Source organism: Kogia breviceps, chromosome 11 (genome assembly GCF_026419965.1).
Source record: "Kogia breviceps isolate mKogBre1 chromosome 11, mKogBre1 haplotype 1, whole genome shotgun sequence".
In the NCBI taxonomy this organism is placed as follows: Eukaryota; Metazoa; Chordata; class Mammalia; order Artiodactyla; family Physeteridae; genus Kogia; species Kogia breviceps.
In genome coordinates, this window is record NC_081320.1 from 18,875,766 (window position 1) to 18,894,963 (window position 19,198).

Consider the following 19,198-nt stretch of genomic DNA (forward strand, 5'->3'; position numbering starts at 1 on the left):
CCACAACAGTGAAGAGGCAAAGATTTATTCCTCCTCAGAGATGTGAGGACACCTTTCTCTCTCCCTCTGTTACTTTTTCTCAGTCTTGTTCTGTCTGCCTCTGCCCACTGTTCATCAGTTACTCAATAAATATTGATTGGGTAAAAAAATAAGAGTAATAGTGGAACTAGTTGATATAACCATATCACTCCACATTTGAAATTGTATCAAAACAAAGAAAAGCTTGAATGAACAGTGAAAGGTTTGACCATCTCTTTGATTTAGGAAATGCTTCCATGAAGAAGCTACCTCTTTCATCTATCTGTACCTCTTTTATCTATACCTCTTATCACTTTGCTCCATGAGGTCCCTCTTAATGTTGGGTTAAGGCCATGTACATTTCTGTCTACACCCTGGCCTGGCACATCTTATTGGCTGGGCCATGTCTTAATTTTTTTGATTTGTCTTGCCCAGACAGAGAGTGGGCTGTTGACAGAAGACTGAAAACCCAAGCAACTGCTCCAAGGCTTAAGAGGGTATGGAAATATAATGAAATAGCACAGAACCAACTGCTGTGTTACACCATTAAATTAATCTGCTTATTGGGCAAACATGAAGGACAATGCCTATCTTTCAAATGACAGTTTTTGGATCTACTTCAAATCTAAGAAGATTCACAAAGACAATATGTGAGCATTCCATTGATAGCAGATATTGTTACCCACCAAATAAACAAATTAAATTAAAAAAATTCTTAGATATTTAAGCCTGTTATAAATTGGCCTTTTAAACTGCATCCAAGGAAGGAGTAACAGTCAGTTGTATTCAATAAAGAAAATCCCTTGAAACATGTGAGAGATTCACATAGATGCCAGTAACAGACAAAAAATATAAAAGCATCTACAAAAATAAAATTAAAAAATAAAAAAATAAAAATAAAAGCATCTACAGCAGTGTTCAAATATCGGATATCCATGGTCCATTAAAACATCTCCTCTTTTATTCAAAATAATTGAGAACATTTCATCCAATCTGCTTTCGTTCTGATGTTTTCTGTAAAACCCATTGTTGGGTATACCTCTCTTCCCTACTAGCTTTTTATTTTTATTATTTTTTTATTTACTTATTTACTTATTTATTTTTGTCTGCCTTGGGTCTTCATGGCTGTGCGTGGGCTTTCTCTAGTTGTAGTGAGCAGGGGCTACTATTCATTGAGGTGCGCGGACTTCTCATTGTGGTGGCTTCTCTTGTTGCGGAGCACAGGCTCTAGGCGCATGGGCTTCAGTAGTTATGGCTCTCAGGCTCAGTGTGGCACATAGGCTTAGTTGTTCTGTAGCACGTGGGATCTTCCCAGACCAGGGCTTGACCCCGTGTCCCCTGCATTGGCAGGCGGATTCTTAACCACAGTGCCACCAGAGAAATCCCCTACTAGCTTTTTAGATAAAGAAGTCTGCATCACCTCATGCAACCAACCTGCATTTTGTCCCTTTGTATCCACAATTCGTCTCACCAGTGGCTCCCTCTCTTGATACAGGCTCTGATACTTCTGATTTGGGCTGAACAAAATAAGCAAGCGAGCAAGCAAACAATCATACTCTTTGCTTGTCTGTGAAAATCTTCAAGATCATGCATTAAGTACTCACATGTGCCAGGCACTCTGCCAGTCTCCAGAGGTACACAAAATAATAACACGTGGTCCTTCACTTGAGTCTCAGATTATCTTCAGGGGCAAAAAGAAATATGTGCAGTATATAGCGTAATGATGACCAAAGAAGGGGATGGGTAGCTTTCCTGCCTACATCCTTTACTTCACCATCTACTCTGTTCTTTCAGCATCTTTTTATTTAGCAATTATTGTCCTTGCAACTTCCTGAAAATGTACTTTAAATAGAATTAATGACATCTTTCTAGCAAAATCTAAGGCGTTTTCTCATTAATCATCCTCCACGATCACAGAAGAGTTTGACATGATTGCAACAACGTTCGAGAGTCTGGATTGATCACTGTCTTTTTTGCAAGTATTCTATTCTGTTGGATCTCAGGATTCTGTACTATCTTTGCTCCCTGGTCACATTTCAAGGCATGCCTTCCCTCTCTGATTCATTTCTATCCCATTTTCAACCTTAATTCAGATTTTCTTCCAAAACTAAACCTCTTCTCTTCTCTATCTATTGGTAAGTACTCAAAGAAAGCTCTGATTCTGAAAGCTTCATTTATCAACTCCAAAAACTTCCACATATCTGTTTCCCCAAACTTCCATTTCCATAGCATTAACCATCTGCTAGGCAGTTCCACTCATCCATCAATGTTTAAAATCAAATTGGTCCTCCCTTCCCACCCGTCACCCCTGAAGATGTCCCAATTAAGTTGTCTAAGGCCAAAAACATAGAATAAATATTGACCTTTGTCTCTTCCCTTCAACAAGTGGCAATTTTTTTATTCTATTTTGCAATGTCTATAACATTTAGCTTCTTATTTCTATTCCCATGGACATCACCCCAATCCCAGACCCTCAAAGTATTTTTCATTTTTTTCTCTTTGCAATATTACAATAATACCTAAGCAATCTGAGTCCAGTCTTCATCTGATTTAGTAAACTTTCCATTTAGTTGCCAAATGAATCTCTCTAAAACATCACTTAAATGGGTAAAAATCAGACTTCTAACTTCCTTCCTTCCTGTCTCTCTTTCATCATGTTGTCTACATGTCACCTAGTTCCTGAACTTTCTAATCTGGTCCCTTTCCATCATTTTACACATAGTTCTAACTATGCCTGAATATGAAAATTATCATCAAATCAAGGCTTCTATATCCATCCCTCAATTATCAATGCCATTCTTATATCTTTGCCTTTTAAAATCAGATTGCTTAAATCTGAAATGTTTACCCCACTAGCCCTCACAAACTTATAATCAATCCTCAGGTTAAACATCACTTCCTTCTTGCTAATTCCAACTACATGGCTTTCTTTTACAACAATATTAAATATCTCACTGTTCTACAGATTTAGTTTTACTATATACTTATATTATAGTTATACTATATACTCAACACATATTCCCTGAATGCCTACAGAATATCAGGCATGGTAAAACATCATTTGGCATAGAATTATATCTATCCATAACATCTTAATATAGAATATCAGGCTGTCCCTGCTACATAAGTCTCCCCTATCTAACTCTATGTAAGCTACAAGCTCATAAATCCCATAAAATGACTGATTGCTATCAGCTCATTAAAGTGAACCAGTAGCTAACACAGATTGATGAGTCATCCAAGTGGGGCTGAGGAGCAAGAAGCAAATTAGTCTATTTCTTTTCAAATTGGCTGCACAAAGGAATCACCTGGGGAGCTTTAAAAACCTCAATGCCTGGGTTGCACCTCAGAGTTCCTGACTTAAATGATAAGGCTTGAGGCCTAGATGTCAAGAATTTCCAAAACTCCTCAGGTGATTCTAACATTTGCTAAAATTTGAGAACCACTAGATTAGCCCATAGTTTAGAAGCTAGAGTCTTCAATGCAGGGAGAGCTTGGTGGTAAACATTAAAAATGTTTTGGCATTCTTTGTCCCAAAGTTGGCCAGAGCTTCAATATGAAGACCTGATTGAAATAACTCCCTCAGCTGCAATCCCCGGTAGCAGCCTTTCTATGTAGAGTTCACAGGCTGCACAACTATCCAATCATAGTTTGCTGGGACCACTTACAACTACCACTAATTCTAAGCCACACTGAGCTATTCAATCCTCCTCAGGAGACTGCTAGACACTGATTCAGCTCTCCAGGATCCTGGGTCTAAGATTGATCATTAATAGGAAAGAAAGCTATTTTCTTAAGGAGTACAGATTGATTTCATAAATTATAATGAATAAATTGACTCTGACATTTATATAAAATTTAATTTCTCAAAAAATCCTTGTGACTCCATTATGGAAAACAACCCAATGAAGCAAACACAACAATTATTGTCTGTTTTTGAAAAATGGAGACACTGAGGCTGAAAGCTGTTAAGTGATTTAGCTTAAATCATATAGTCAATGGCCAAAGTAACACTGAGTCAGATATATTAATCAAACATCCAATGCTCTGCTAACTTCACATGTAAACCTCTTTGAGTATCACCTGCCATGTGCTATAGCATCATGCCAGGTCCTTTAAGAGCAGAAAGAAATACACACACATCATTGGTCCTATCCTAATGAAATTTAAATTTAAATTAGGAAGACAATATACATATATGTAGTACTTTACTTATGATAAAACAGACACACACACACACACACACACACACACCCTTGACCAACCATCTTTACCCAAGTCTAAAATATCCCATCTTTATCCAAATCAAAAATATCAGTGTTCTAAGCTTTGAATACGATTTCTCTTCTTTATATATATTTAGGTAATTTATTTTTGTTACTTGTTTTTAATAGAAATGCTGTCATAAACCTGCTCAAATACCTTTTTTTGCAGTTTATAACTTGGAGTACAGTAAAATCTTCTACTGAAATATTCTAGGGTAAAGATATCGTCATCACTCATACTGAGCACTTTAAAAAACCTGACATGCAGCCTAGGATTAAAGATATATTCTTTTAAATGATAAATAAATTCAAACAACACTACGTTTAACGCTATGAGATACAATAATGACATAGTTAAATAGATAATTTCATATATAATCTTGCCAAAGTACAGTAATTATAATCATGAATGTTGTGAAACTTCAAAAGAACAATAAGTGGTTCTATATTAAAAATCTGAAAATGGAGATGTACAATACTAAAACTTCAGGCATTTACTCAGGCTGAAAATATTTTTTAAAAGTGGCAATCCTGGGACTTCCCTGGTGGTGCAGTGGTTAAGAATTCACCTGCCAATGCAGGGGACATGGTTTCGAGCACTGGTTCAGGAAGATCCCACATGCTGTAGAGCAACTAAGCCCCTGCGCTCGAGCCCGCGGAGCGACAGCTACTGAAGCCCGCGAAACTAGAGCCCGTGCTCTGCAACGAGAAGCCACCGCAATGAGAAGCCCATGCACTGCAGTGAAGAGTGGCCCCCGCTCACCGCAACTAGAGAAAGCCTGCACACAGCAACAAAGACCCAACGCAGCTAAAAATTAATTAATTAATGAATTAATTAAAATTTTAAAGTGGCAATACTTTTGGCCATTTGATTTAAAAAAGCAAAAACAACTCAATAGTAAAAGATATCTAATAGATTTAATTCCGAAAGTATACATCATTTAATAAGTAAGCATGTGTGGATGCTAGAGCCACTTTAAAGGAGGAAACTGTTTCTAAATGTCAGTGTTTTCATAATTTCTGAATATCATCTTATGTATTAGAAAGTAGATTTCTATGATGGAAGGAAAGATACTATGTTTCAAAGTTTCAGTGACTAAATACACACCTGCCCTAGTCCTCACTTACTCTCCCAAGTTCCTTTCTCCCCATCTCTCTCTGAAAGTCAACTCAGCCTCTCACTTACAAATAAAATCTGGGTAATGGGCAAATAGAAAATTTGAGCAAAGCAAGACAGGCTATGGAGATTACACAACAAATAACCGAGTTGGGGCAGAAAGCAGAAAAGAGAGCCTGTGGGTACAAAACTGGAAGGAGAGTGTGAGGACCTTGTTCTCAGGGAAAAGCAGCACAGACGTCTTAAGTGTATTTGAGACTGAGAGGTATTTGAAGATGAGATAAACACAAGAGAATTTCAAAGGCTTCTGCCAATAAAATTTGTTATTTTGCAAATATAACAACATTTCCTTGAATTTGACCCTGTTCAGAAAAGGACATATGGCAGTTAGGCAACACATAAGCATCATTTCTTATGCATAATTTTTCTCTAACAAGAAATGGGTAATATAATGAAAATTTAAAATATCCTCTAGAATAACAACCATGGTAAGCTGTCCTAAATTAACATCTTTATAATTTCTCACTCTAATATTCCTAGGACAGTCTGGCCAAGAACTATGTTGGTTATTATATTATGTCCACAAAACACCATTTCATACAAGCTTTGAGAAATCTAAAATATAATTTCTACAGAAGGTGTGAAAACTAACTTCTATGGAAAAAATAAGGGAGAACTAAGAGGTTACTGAGGAAACTAAATGAGAAAATGTAACTTGTCTGATAACAGATAAATCTTTGAGAAAATGGCCTAGAGACCAGTTAATAAAAATCCTCAGTACTAAGGAGAGGTTCACTATATTGATGGTAGTGATGGTTTCATGGTGCACACACCTGTTGAAACTTATCAAATTGGGGCTTCCCTGGTGGCGCAGTGGTTGAGAATCTGCCTGCCGATGCAGGGAACGCGGGTTCGTGCCCCGGTCCGCGAAGATCCCACATGCCGCAGAGCGGCTAGGCCCGTGAGCCATGGTCGCTGAGCCTGCACGTCCGGAGCCTGTGCTCCGCAACAGGAGAAGCCACAACAGTGAGAGGCCCGTATACCACAAAAAACAAAAACTTATCAAATTGTACATTTTAATGTGTGAAATTTATTATCTATCAGTCAACCAAAAAAAAAAAAAACAACTAGCCAGGCTACAGATGCATGAACCCGTGTCCATCTGCAATTCAGAAGCAGTACCAGTTTTCAATAGCACTTGGAAACTTGGAAGCTATCATGTTGCTAAAATGCACACACAAATATACTCCATCCACATTAGATGAAATATGTAAAATTTAACACTTCAAATTAAAATAACAATTTACATGAGTGTAATGTAAATAAAATTAACTTTTAGGGGGAAGAAGATGGCAGTATGAAGAAGGATTGTTATTTCCAGGGGCCAAATATCCATCTGCGAATTTAAAAAGTGATTGGTTTGCAAGAAGAAAGGGGATAGAACACTCATTCATCTATTCTTTCATTCATTCAACAAATATTTATTGAAGTCTGATGAGTGCTAAGCATTGCAAATCAATGACCGCAAAAGAGACAGAGTGTGTTCTCTACCTTCTTTAATTTCTAGTGTGGCAGAGAAGAAAGTTATCAATCAAGTCACCTCACAAAAATTAAATTATCCTGTGGAAAGTGACAAGGAAAAATCCATGAAAAAGTATGACAGGAGAGTCAGGGAAGGTTTCCCTGGGAAAGTGTTCTTTGAGCTGGGATATGCAGAATGAGTCATCCTTAACTGTGAGAGAGGAAACAGCATGTATAAAGGCCCTGGGACAGGTAAAACATGGTGCTTCTGAATAACTAAAACAGAAATTGGTGAATTTAAGAGATATTTAGGAGTTAAAATCTATGGGTCTTGTAATAGACTGTATTTGGAAGGAGACAGAAGTAGCAAGAATGATACCAAGATTTCTGCAATTGGATACATATGTGTGGCATTCATTAGATAGAAAACGGAGGACACAGGCCAGGCTGGGGGTAGGTGTCTGTTCTAATTTCATGGTGTCTTAGAATTTTCAACTAAAGCCGCTGAACAAGACTACATCAAAATTAATAACTTCTGTGTATCAAAGGACACAATAAACAGAGTGAAAAAGTAGCCTACAGAATGGGAGAAAACATTTGCAAAACAATAACTGATAAGGGGTCAATACCTAGAACTCTTAACTACAACAACAACAATAATAAAATAAATAACCTGAGTGAAGAATAGGCAAAAGGCTTAAATAAACATTTCTCCAAGGAAGATATAAATAAGGCCAACAAGCATATGAAATAATGCTCAATATAACTAATCATTAGAGAAATGCAAATCAAAACCACAATATCACCTCACACCCATTATGAGGACTACTAAAAAAGAAAATAGAAAATAACAAGCATTGTCAAGGATGTGGAGAAACTGGAACCCTTGTGCACTGTTAATGGAAGTGTAAAATGGTACAGCGGCTATGGAAAACAGTCTGGAGGTTTCTCAAATAATTAAAAATAGAACTACCATATGATCCAGCAATACCACCTCTGGGTGTAAATCCAAAAGAACTGAAAGCAGGGTAATGAAGAGATTATTTATATACCCATGTTCACAGCAGTATTATTCACAATAGCCAAAAAGGTGAAAGGGACACAAATGTCCATCAATGGATGAATGGATAAAGAAAATACCATATAAATATATGATAGAATATTATCTAGCCCTAAAAAGGAAGGACATTTTGACATGCACTACAAAATGGATAAACCTGGAGGACATGCTAAATGAAATAGGCCAGTTACAAAAAGACAAATGCTATATGATTCCACTTATGTAAGGCATCTAGAGTAGTAAAACTCATAGAAAAAGAAAGTCAAATAATGGTTGCCAGGAGCCAGAGGGAAGGCGAAATTGGGGGTTGTTTAACAGGTACAGAATTTCAGTTTTATAAGAGTTCTGCAGATGGGCCTACTCAACCATGTGAATCTACTTTACATGACTGAACTCTACACCTAAAATGATTAAGATGATCTATTTTATGTTATATGTATTTTACCACGATTAAAAATTTTAAATATGCTGAATAAATATTGATAGTACGATAGCTATTTTGCTAGCTATATATAATTGATCAGTCGGTAGCTAGCTAACCAGAGAGAGACATTTTTGAGGAAAGCTGTGAACTGAAAATACAAATTTGGAAATCATACAAAGAAACAATAATTTTATTACACTACATTCTTCTCTTCCCTTCATCCTTAAAATCTTGAATTTTCAATGATTCCATAAATGTACAGTCTTCTCATCCTATCCTCCCTAAAGCCTGAGTTTGACACAAGAGTCTGGTTTCATCTCCAGGAGAAAACAAGTTGAAGATTTTCAAGCAACAGCAAACATGGAGCGTTTCCAGCTGTGCTATATTGCTACAAGAAAAAAAATCTCTACCTGTCTATGCATCTAATTCCAGCAAAATTAAAAATGAGAAGTGTAGACAGGAAAAAAAAATAAGACTGCTCTTTTGAGTAGTCTTAGTTTTCTAGAGAAAAATCCACTGGTTACACATCAATATACATCCCTTTAGAATAATATTATTCTGCCTACCTTGTTTGCGCACATCCTCAACAGCAGCGACCAGTTCTTCTTTGAGATCTTGACTCTCCTTAGCGATCTGCTCACCCTTTTCCAGAAAGTTCTGAGTGGCTTGCTCTACAGATGCAGCCAGTACATGCGCTTTCTTTGACCTCCCTTTCTTTTTACCAGATGGGCCTTTGTTGCTTGTGTTGACAAGGGTTGTCACCTTAAATACAAAAGAACAACTGTAAAATTACTCTGCATAACTGTCTAGAAATAGCATATTATCATCTCATAATTTTAAAATATCCTTTGCTTATTAAGTCATGAATACACATCACGTAGCCTTATCTTAAGGAAAATGTGGAATTATATGGTTTAGCATATAAATTAACAGCAATTTATTTCCTGTAGAAGAAAAAAGCATGTGAATAAGGAAGAAAAGCAGATTTGCCAGTAGCTCAAAGTTTCCAATCCACTGGAGGGGGTGCTTTCACAGGTTGACAAATTTAGCTCTGGTTGGAATACCCAGCTTCAGGGAGGAAATAAAATAAAATAAAATGTAGAATTGCCTTTGAGCTTTGAATCAGAAGAACCAATAACTGAGCCCAAAAGTCAGGGCAGAGGTGCATGAGTAGTTAATAAATGGTGGGCCATCAATATGCATTATTTATGTGTCACTTACCAAGGACTTTTGAAGAGACTTGCTATTTCTGATTTCATCTTATAAAAACAAAATGGTAAATTTGATCCAAAGAGACCGAATGATTCAGTCTCAACATTTGGTTAACCTGCTAAAATTTCCAGAATTGAAATTAGATTTGCATTATCACTCCTTTTCTAAGTATCATAATTTGGATACAATATCTCACCTGCCAAACTTCTTTTAGCACTCTGTCTAGAGCTATTTAATCTGCTAACAAAGCTTTTAATATCTTTTAAACAACTTATCTCCTGTAGACTTCCGAACCTTTATTTTCTGCCAGTGAGAAGTCTGGGAGGGAAATGAATGCAACTGTTCCATATTCTATTCAGCTAGTCATCTACACCTCTGCATTTTTTTTATCAGCTTCATAAGAATGTGGGTGCTGTGGTTTATTTGCACTGACGTGTGTCCTGGTTAGCAAACTAAAGCCCTTATTGGAGCTTATCAAGAAAGCCCGTCCACATAAAAGTTCTAAATGCTATAGTCTCTACAATTTACTCCAAATTCGAGAGCAAGCAGTTATTAGGCAAAGTCACAATTAATGTCCAGTCAGTTTACAGGGCAAGAGATAATATCAGAAGAAAAGTATTGAATAAATGTGAACCAAGATGATGAATATAGCAGAACCATTACTTCAGAAGTGGTGAATACAGCATTGGGAGCTGTCATATTCAGCTTTCTTTTGATTGTTAATAATTAGACACAGTGAATTAAAGAAGGACTCTGTAAGGACATTTAAGTACTAACACTAGACAAAAAAAAGAAAGATAAAGTCATTAAGAATAAGACTGTCAGAAAACGCTAGTTAGCTGTAAAATACGTATGCAGTCAGTAACACCTTGCAGTCTTTTCAGTTCCACCCACAGAGGCAACCATCAGAAGAAAGACAGCCTGTCTCCAAAGTTACTTTTTGGAGGTACAGGAATGTTCTCCTTAACGACGGTTTACTCTAGCACATTAACATAGCTCTCTTCCAGGAACCCCAACTCTCCAAAGAGCCGCTACCTGGAAACGAGCTCTTATGCTCCCTAAGCAAACATCTCAAAAATCTTTTATTCGTATTTATTTTTATTTTTTAATCAAATGTATTTGCCATATAACATTGTATAAGGTTAAGGTGTACAACATGTTAATTTGATACATGTATATAGTGTGTTAATACATGTATATGTTGTAATATGATTGCCATTGTAGTGATACTTGGCACCTCTATCCCTTTCCATAATTACAGTAAAATATTGGTTGTCTATATTCATTACACTGTGCATAATTTCTCTATTTAGGCTAGGCTCTTTATTGGAGGAAAATATTCCTATTCTCATGAAATCTGATTTGTTCTCATTTTATATATAAGTTTGAGAAGTTTTGTGATCTAACTTTTCAGTCTTCTCAAATTAGAAAAAATGGATGGATGAAGTTGGAAGCCATTAATGTTAGGCATATTGGCAGTTTTGGGGAGTGGGAGCTGACAGTGAATCTATTAATACCAAAAGAGCTAAATGACTATATTCTGGTTCACCTTCTGCAAAGGCAAACAGATTTCAATTTTTGTATTGTCTCATGGTGCATTGCTGTATTAAGCACAGTTTAGGTAATGCTCATAATAACAAGTCAGTATGAAGTGTCAGTATGTGGGAAAAAATAAACATAGAACATTACCAGGAAGTTTCTTAGAAAAATGTGATTACTTTCAAATGAAGCAAATCAATTCAGTCCTCTTTTAGTAAGAGCTCTCATTTATTCACATGTGGAAAAATGTAAAGGGATACAAGATAGCAGAATAGAAGGAAAATTATGAGGTTCCATAAATGCTCATGTCTTAATCAGTCTAGAATAAACAAGTAATTGTTAACTCTCCCTATTGCTATTCAGTGCTTTGTTGAAGGACAAAGTCAACATATTAGATACGAAAAAAGAAAGAAGAGATATAAACATTAGAAAGTAGACACATTAAATTGTCATTACTTATAGAGAATATGAATGTATCGAGAAACTACAAAAGAATTAAAAGACAAACTATTATTACTATTAGTGGTTAAATACTAGATAATCAATAACAACCTAATAGAACAGCATTACCAATGAAAAATCTAGTTTAAAATATCCTATTCACAATAACCATAAATTGATATTCTCAGAGATAACCATAACACAAAATATAGGATGTTGTATGAAGAAAATTATAATTGTAATGATGAACATGAAAGATGATTTAAATAATAGAGAGACACACCAATGAGCTCTGGAGACTACAGATCTCTGTGTCTAAGTCTGATATCCAGGCTGGGACTAGGTCTTGGGTAGATGGGGCTTACAGACTTTTGAAGGTCTAGTGCAGCTTGTTGGCAACCTTTTAAGAGATGGTTATTCTGTAGAAATTCCTGGTTGAATGGTACACCTTCTCTTACCCCAATCAGGCACTCTCTCTAATCCCCACATCAACTTTCACCCAAGTCAAGAGTCATTCAAGATCCACACAATCCCGTTACCTCTCTAACAATTTGTGAGCACATCTTTTGTGCAGAAGGAAAAAAATAGAAAACATAAAGTTCCAGCAAAAGAGACTAGGAGTAATAGCATGAACATTGACGTGTAAAACTGGGCATGATGTTTTCTAGGTAGTAAGGAGACTGTTCTCACTTGAGAGGGCGGCTGTATATGAATGATATAGGAAACAAGATTAGATAGATGCGGTGGAGTAAAACTTTTAAAGGCTCTGAAAGCCAAGCTAAGGAGTTTAGCTTTTATTAGCCACTGCCAACATTTTTTTAAAATGAGAAGCATATGTGTTAAAGTGTCCGTGTTCTCTTTGCATTCATTTCTCAGCCCAATGAAATTCTGCTTTTATCCTCACACCTCCTGTAGCAGAGTCCTCTTAAACTGATCTCTCACTAAAGTAATTAATAAGTTGCCAAAATCAAATTACTTTTATCTTATCATACTACTCTATCACATTTAGTGCTATTGACTCACTTCTTCTTTCTCCTGGAAATATCTCCTGGCTAATTCTTTTAGCAATAATCTTTTCCTTCTCCAAACTCCTGTAGCTTTTAGGAGGATCATCAAGCTTACTTGTCTCTGTACCCACCTTTATCTTCCTCCCTCCTATACCAGGAAAGACTTGCTGCTACCACCATCCTTTTTTTAGAAATTTGTTTTATTAAAGTATAGTTGATTTACAATGTTATGTTAATTTCTGCTGTACAGCAAAGAGATTCAGTTATTCATATGCATACATTCTTTTTCATATTCTTTTCCATTATGGTTTATCACAGGATATTGAATCTAGTTCCCTGTGCTATACAGTAGGAACTTGCTGTTTATCCATTCTCTATATATACTAGTTTGCATCTATTAAGCCCAAGCTCCCAATCCTTCCTTCCCCCACTCCCTTGGTAACCACAAGTCTGTTCTCTATATCTGTGAATCTGTTTATGTTTGGCAGATTAGTTCATTTTTGTCATATTTTAGATTCCACTAACAAATGATATCATATGGTATTTGTCTTTCTCTCTCTCTGACTTATTTCACTTAATATGATAATCTTCAGGTCCATCCATGTCGCTGCAAATGGCATTATTTCATTCTTTTTTATAGCTGAGTAATATTCCACTGTACATGCATACCACATCTTCTTTATCAATTCATCTGTCAATGGAAATTTAGGTTGCTTCCATGTCTTCACTATTGTAAATAGTGCTGTTATGAACATAGGGGGTCCATGCATCTTTTTGAATTATCATTTTGTACTACCACCCTTTTAAACTGATCTTCTGATCACATCATTCAGATTCATTGGCTATGCCAACTTCTCTCTAAACCCTCAACATGGCCCCTCTTTGTAGGCATCTCAACCTTAGCTTAGCAGGATACTTGATTTTCTCTAGTCATATCTCAAATATTTCCTCAATGTCTCTGCCTCTCATCAAAGAAGAAATCCTGCAGCTCATAGATGAGAGTATAAGTGGCCAATCGTTCTAGAACCTTGACATAATAATGATGGTCCCAATGGACCCTGGTCAATAAAAAGCCTCAGCAAAAGCCAGAGGATGGGAAATATAGTTTTCAAATATGTTGACTGTGTGATTTGAGTATGAAACTATGAGACCCAGGCTGGTATAGACTACTCATCATCTAATGTCCTAAGAGTAGACCCTCCATTCTTACACAATGGCAAGTAATGCAGTAGCCAACACCATTTCATTCCTTTCTTTTCTTGCAATGTGTTTTATTGTAAGAAAACTTATCTGACCATGTCTCTTCAACTTGATCAGCTCTCTGCTTCCAGGATGTACAAACTCAATAGATATGGAAGACTTCTTCCAAAACAATAAGCAATAGAGAGGGCACCAAGGCACTTTGTCTTGGCAACTCTGTCACATCTGCCCAAAACCAACAGTGTAGTTGTCTAAGCCTTATCCATAGGGCATTCGATTGAAAGTGAGCTCTGGAGATAGCACTGTCACCCAAGGCTGGTTAGAAATATAGACTCTCAGGCCCCACTCCAGACCTACTAAAAGAGAATCTGTATTTTAACAAGATCCCAAAATAATTCATATGCACATTAAAATCTGAGAAGCACTGAATTCTAGGACAATGATTTTCAGACTTTACCATACCTTAGAATCACCTAGATGCAAATTAGGTGGCAAATGGCATCTAATTTGATGGCAAATTCCTAGATCTTATAGTGCTTCTACTCATGTAGGTCTCAGCTAGTGTATTTCACATGTATCGCATGAAATTAGGATATGTATGGCTTATAGACCTTACTTTCAGAAACAGCAGTCTAGCTGAAGCAAAAGAAAGTGAGAGAGATAAAGCAATGACTTCTAGAGGTAAACCCTTCCTCTTATTTTAGGTGCCATGACATATCAGGAGTCCACAAAAGCAACTTGTTGATGAATTGATTGAAAGGCAATTTCCTCTGTTAGGCAATCACAAGGAACTTGGAAAAGTAAGAGTAAACAGAAGTGAATGCTATGAATCAGGCCATTATTTGAGCTCTCCAGAAAATCAATAAAAGAGAAACAAGAGCTGAAAATAAAAAATGATAACTTAGGCACCATTTTGCTAGATTCATGCACTCTGTAGATGTGAGTAGTAAGTCTTTATGAATTCTACTGTTGCACTGCTCTAAAGTATTTCATTTGTCATAATTGCTCAGCAAACATAACAGAGAGCTTTGATTACTGTTGTAGCTTAAAAAAAGCAAGAGCATTGTGAGGTGCATATTTGAAAACAAAATTATCAAAAACAAGTTATTTATTCCAGGAGCAACTGAAGATAAATGAAAAAATCCTTGAAGAGAAAACTCTTTAAGGGAGTTAAAATGCTCAAATGGTAGTATATTTGATAACATGAAGCCTCTAGGAGAAATCTTGTCAGGTTTTGAGCAGTGCCAAGTCAGAAAAACAACTGCCAAGTATGAGTCAAAATGAGGTCTTCCTTGAATCACTCCTTGATTACCTAATCTATTCCTTTTCCAATTATACAGTAGGCACAAATATGGCTTGTACTTTTCCTTATTAAAATATATGAAATGATATATGCTCACCTTGTGGTACAGTCATTATAAGTTATTTCCTAGTACAGAATCTCCAGGACATATAAGGTGTATGTATATTGTGCATTTTGGAGAGAAAAGGAGATCAGCACAGTGATACTAGTGCTCGAGCAAAAGGAGGTGATAATACAGACTATATGGTAGTCTCACTAATAACTAAAGTAAAACTTCCATGTCATAGAAACTATTGCAATAGAATTTTGTATTGAACTGATCTTTTCTTCCCAAACACAACTCCTCATCCCGTTTTAGACAAAAAGAAGTAAATTACGAGAACCGCAGTTACTGATGCTTCCACAACTTCAAAAGTCAGAATTAGAAATGATGATCTTTTATAACGAGGCACTAGTAATTTAAAGAGGGATAAAATAAAGAATAATTCTGGTCTCTTTGTCTTTGAAAAATTTCTTCCCACTTATTTGATATTGACAGTGTAGATTAGTATGTATGTTCATTGTTACAGAGTACTGGAAGCATGCATTCTTAAACTCTGAAGGTAAGGTTTTATTATATCTAAAGCAGACCTGAACTTCTACTAGTTAATTAATGCTAGAAAGAAAGCTTATAAATAATGTTTCCCATTTAAGTTATTATTCTTTGTAGACTCACCTGCAATTTTTAAATAGGGCCACAAGGCAAGCCTTCCCACTCAGTTGCTTTGGTATACTTTTTCCAAATACTTTATCTTGAAGAGTATACAGATGGTCTCTGACTTGTCATGGTGTGACTTACTGATTTTTCAGCTTTACAATGGTGAGAAAGCGGTATGCATTCAGTAGAAAACATACTTCGAATTTTGATTTTTGATCTTTTCCTGGGCTAGCAATATGTGCTACGATACTCTCTCGTGATGCCAGGCAGGGGCAGCCACAGCTCCCAGTCAACCCACCATCCCATGATCCCGAGGGGAAACAACCACACACTAATAACCGTTCTGTACTCACACAACTATTCTGTTTTTCACTTTCAGTACAGTATTCAATAAATTACATTAGGTATTCAACACTCTATTTAAAATAGGTTTCAGTTATCCATATACATATATCTATTCTTTTTCAAATTCTTTTCACACTTAGGTTATTACAGAATATTGAGCTGAGTTCCCTGTGCTGTATAGTAGGTATATGTATAACTGAATCACTATGCTGTACACCTGAAACTAAAACATTGTAAATCAACTATAGTCCAATATAGTTGATTTTTTTAATTTAAGAAATAAATTAAAATAAGCTTTGTGTTAGATGATTTTGCCCAACTATAAGCTATGGTCAAAGCACATTTAAGGTAAGCTACACTAAGCTATGATGTTCAGTAGGTTAGGTGGATTAATGAATTTGCCACACGATATTTTCAACTTACGATGGTTTTTATCAGGACTTGACCCCATTGTAAGTCAAGGAAGATCTGTTAACACCAAAAAGTAGATTTCCAAAATTAACCCTAAAACAGACATTCTGTGATTGGGTTTGAGGAATATCTACGGCCAACTAGTTTTAACTATATTAAATTTCTATGAATAGCCAGTTATAACTATATCAGATTTTTTCTAGGCTAAACTTTTTGTGATTACAATTTACAGAGTGGATCAGTTGGGCCCTGGATGATCCATTCATCTTTAGATTAGAAGTGGTTCAAACTTATTTCCTAGCAAGAATCTCACTAGTGTCTATAAGCCAAGATGAAATAAGGTGGCCTTCTGGGGACTTCCCTGGTGGTGCAGTGGTTAAGAATCCCCCTGCTAATGCAGGCAACATGGGTTCAAGCCCTGGTCCGGGAAGATACCGCATGCAGCGGAGCAACTAAGCCCATGTGCCACAACTACTAAGCCTGCGCTCTAGAGCCCGTGAGCCACAACTACTGAGCCCGAGTGCCACAACTACTGAAGCCCACACACCTAGACCCCGTGCTCCACAACAAAAGAAGCCACCAAAATGAGAAGCCTGCATGCTGCAACGAAGAGTAGACCTCACTTACCGCAACTAGAGAAAGCCCATGTGCAGCAATGAAGACCCAACACAGCCATAAATAAATAAATAAATAAATTTTTTAAAAGGTGGCCTTCTCCTTAAGCACTTGTACTTCAGAAAAAACTCAATTTTCCTTATAGGATGTTAAACTAACATCTTCCACTCTCTATTAAGCCTGCTGTTTCATATTTAAGTAGCAGCATTAGGAGCTCAATTTCTTGTAACCTCCAGGGAGTGTGGTCTAGATTTACTGTCATCCAAAAGTTTGTCTGAGAGAAACAACATTTAGTTTTGCTTGAAGGAAGTGCAGTCCACCTCTCTCTCCACCTATTATAATATCTCAACTTAAAACACATAAGCAAAGAGAGAAATGGTATTATCCTGGACACTGGTGCAAATGTTTCTACTGCCTTAGTAATATCACTTACTTCAACGGAGGATACTACCACAAAAGGTTTTAGAAAGCTCATTGTGTATACTCTAAAGTTATAGATAAGATAATCATTCTTCACATAATACTGAGAAATTTTTGAATGATTTTAGTACCAAGAATATTGGAACCTCTCCTTAGAAACTGGTTTGATTTTATTTCATGGACATTAAATTGTGTAATAAATAAATTATTCCTTTTTGCACTGACTTCAATTAAAAAAAGGCTTATCCCAAGTCTGTGGTCCCTATTATAAAGCATATGATTTAATGTTTATTATTACTGTGTTAGTCTCCATCTTTGCTCCTTATCTATACTTACAGTCATCTTTTTTTTTAAATCACTTTCCTTTAAGGTATGTTAACCTTTCAGTATTTTATATATCCTTTAAAGTCTCCATAAATCTTTTATGGAAGGCAGTAAAATATATTCTGTCAATTGATATACCTTTTTTCCACACTTTTACATATGCAAAATGAAGATGAATCCTACAATCTGTGTCATCTAAAATATACATTTGATAAAATTTTATTTTTTTCTTACAGGTATTTAAATATATATATCTTACAACTGATGACATGTTAGATTTGATAAAACATGGTAAATCAAACAAGCACAAACTTATTTAAAGGATCTAGTAACAACCTAGATTTTCCTAGAATCTGTGTAACTGTAAATTTCAATGTCTACACTTAGAGCAATGAAAAATTACACTCAAAATTAAGACACTAAAGCAATATCAGAATTCACTGAAAGAGCAACTGTTTAGAATCAGGAATTTTAAGTGAGTGAGAAGGTGTTTCTGTTTTTAAAAATCCTAAATGTTGGGACTTCCCTGGTGGTCCAGTGGTAAAGAATTGGCCTTCCAATGCAGGTGATGCAGGTTTGATCCCTGGTCAGGGAACTAAGATCTCACATGCTGCAGGGCAACTAAGCCCATGCACCACAACTACTGAGCTCACGGGCCTCAACTAGAGAGCCTGAATTCCGCAAAGTACAGAGCCCACGAGTCCTGCAACCTGCATGCCACAACTAGAGAAGAGAAAACTCACACATCACAACTAAAGAAAAGCCCACGCGAGGCAGTGAGGAGCCCACATGCCTCAATGAATCCCACGTGCCTCAACAAAGATCCCGCGTGCCACAACTAAGACCCAACGCAGCCAAAAATAAATAAATAAATAAATCTTAAAAAAAAAAAAAAATCCTAAATGTTCTAACCATCAGTGCCCATCTGAGAAAATCCCATGCTGTTCTTAATGTCCCCCCAAATTGAAGAATGACTAAACTACATTCATGATTCACTATTTTGGATTTAACTAAGATTAAAATAAAAGGAAACAAAATAAAACTAGACTGTTACAAGAAACAGTATACACAAATCTGAAACCATGATAAATAAACACTATTTTCCAATCAACACTATGTTAACTAAAGGATTCAGTTGACCAAAACTTCTATTTCCTCCAAATTCATCAAGCTTTTTTACTATTACAATCATTGATTGACAGTGCCACCTGCTTTGACATTTTCCTTCTTTAAAGCTAGTGGATTCCAACACAGAGTGCACACACTCTATGCGAAGTAA

At 36.3% G+C, this 19,198-nt stretch overlaps 1 protein-coding gene across 2 annotated transcripts in view; it reads right to left on the reverse strand.

The window, feature by feature from the left end:
• CTNNA2 (catenin alpha 2) overlaps window positions 1-19,198 on the reverse strand; it is a 1,184,370-nt gene that overhangs the window by 923,302 nt on the left and 241,870 nt on the right. For both annotated transcript variants that reach the window (XM_067007311.1, XM_059079035.2), the window contains exon 3: window positions 8,972-9,167. In XM_067007311.1, the coding sequence (XP_066863412.1) occupies window positions 8,972-9,167 (196 nt within the window). The remainder of the gene's footprint in view (window positions 1-8,971; window positions 9,168-19,198) is intronic.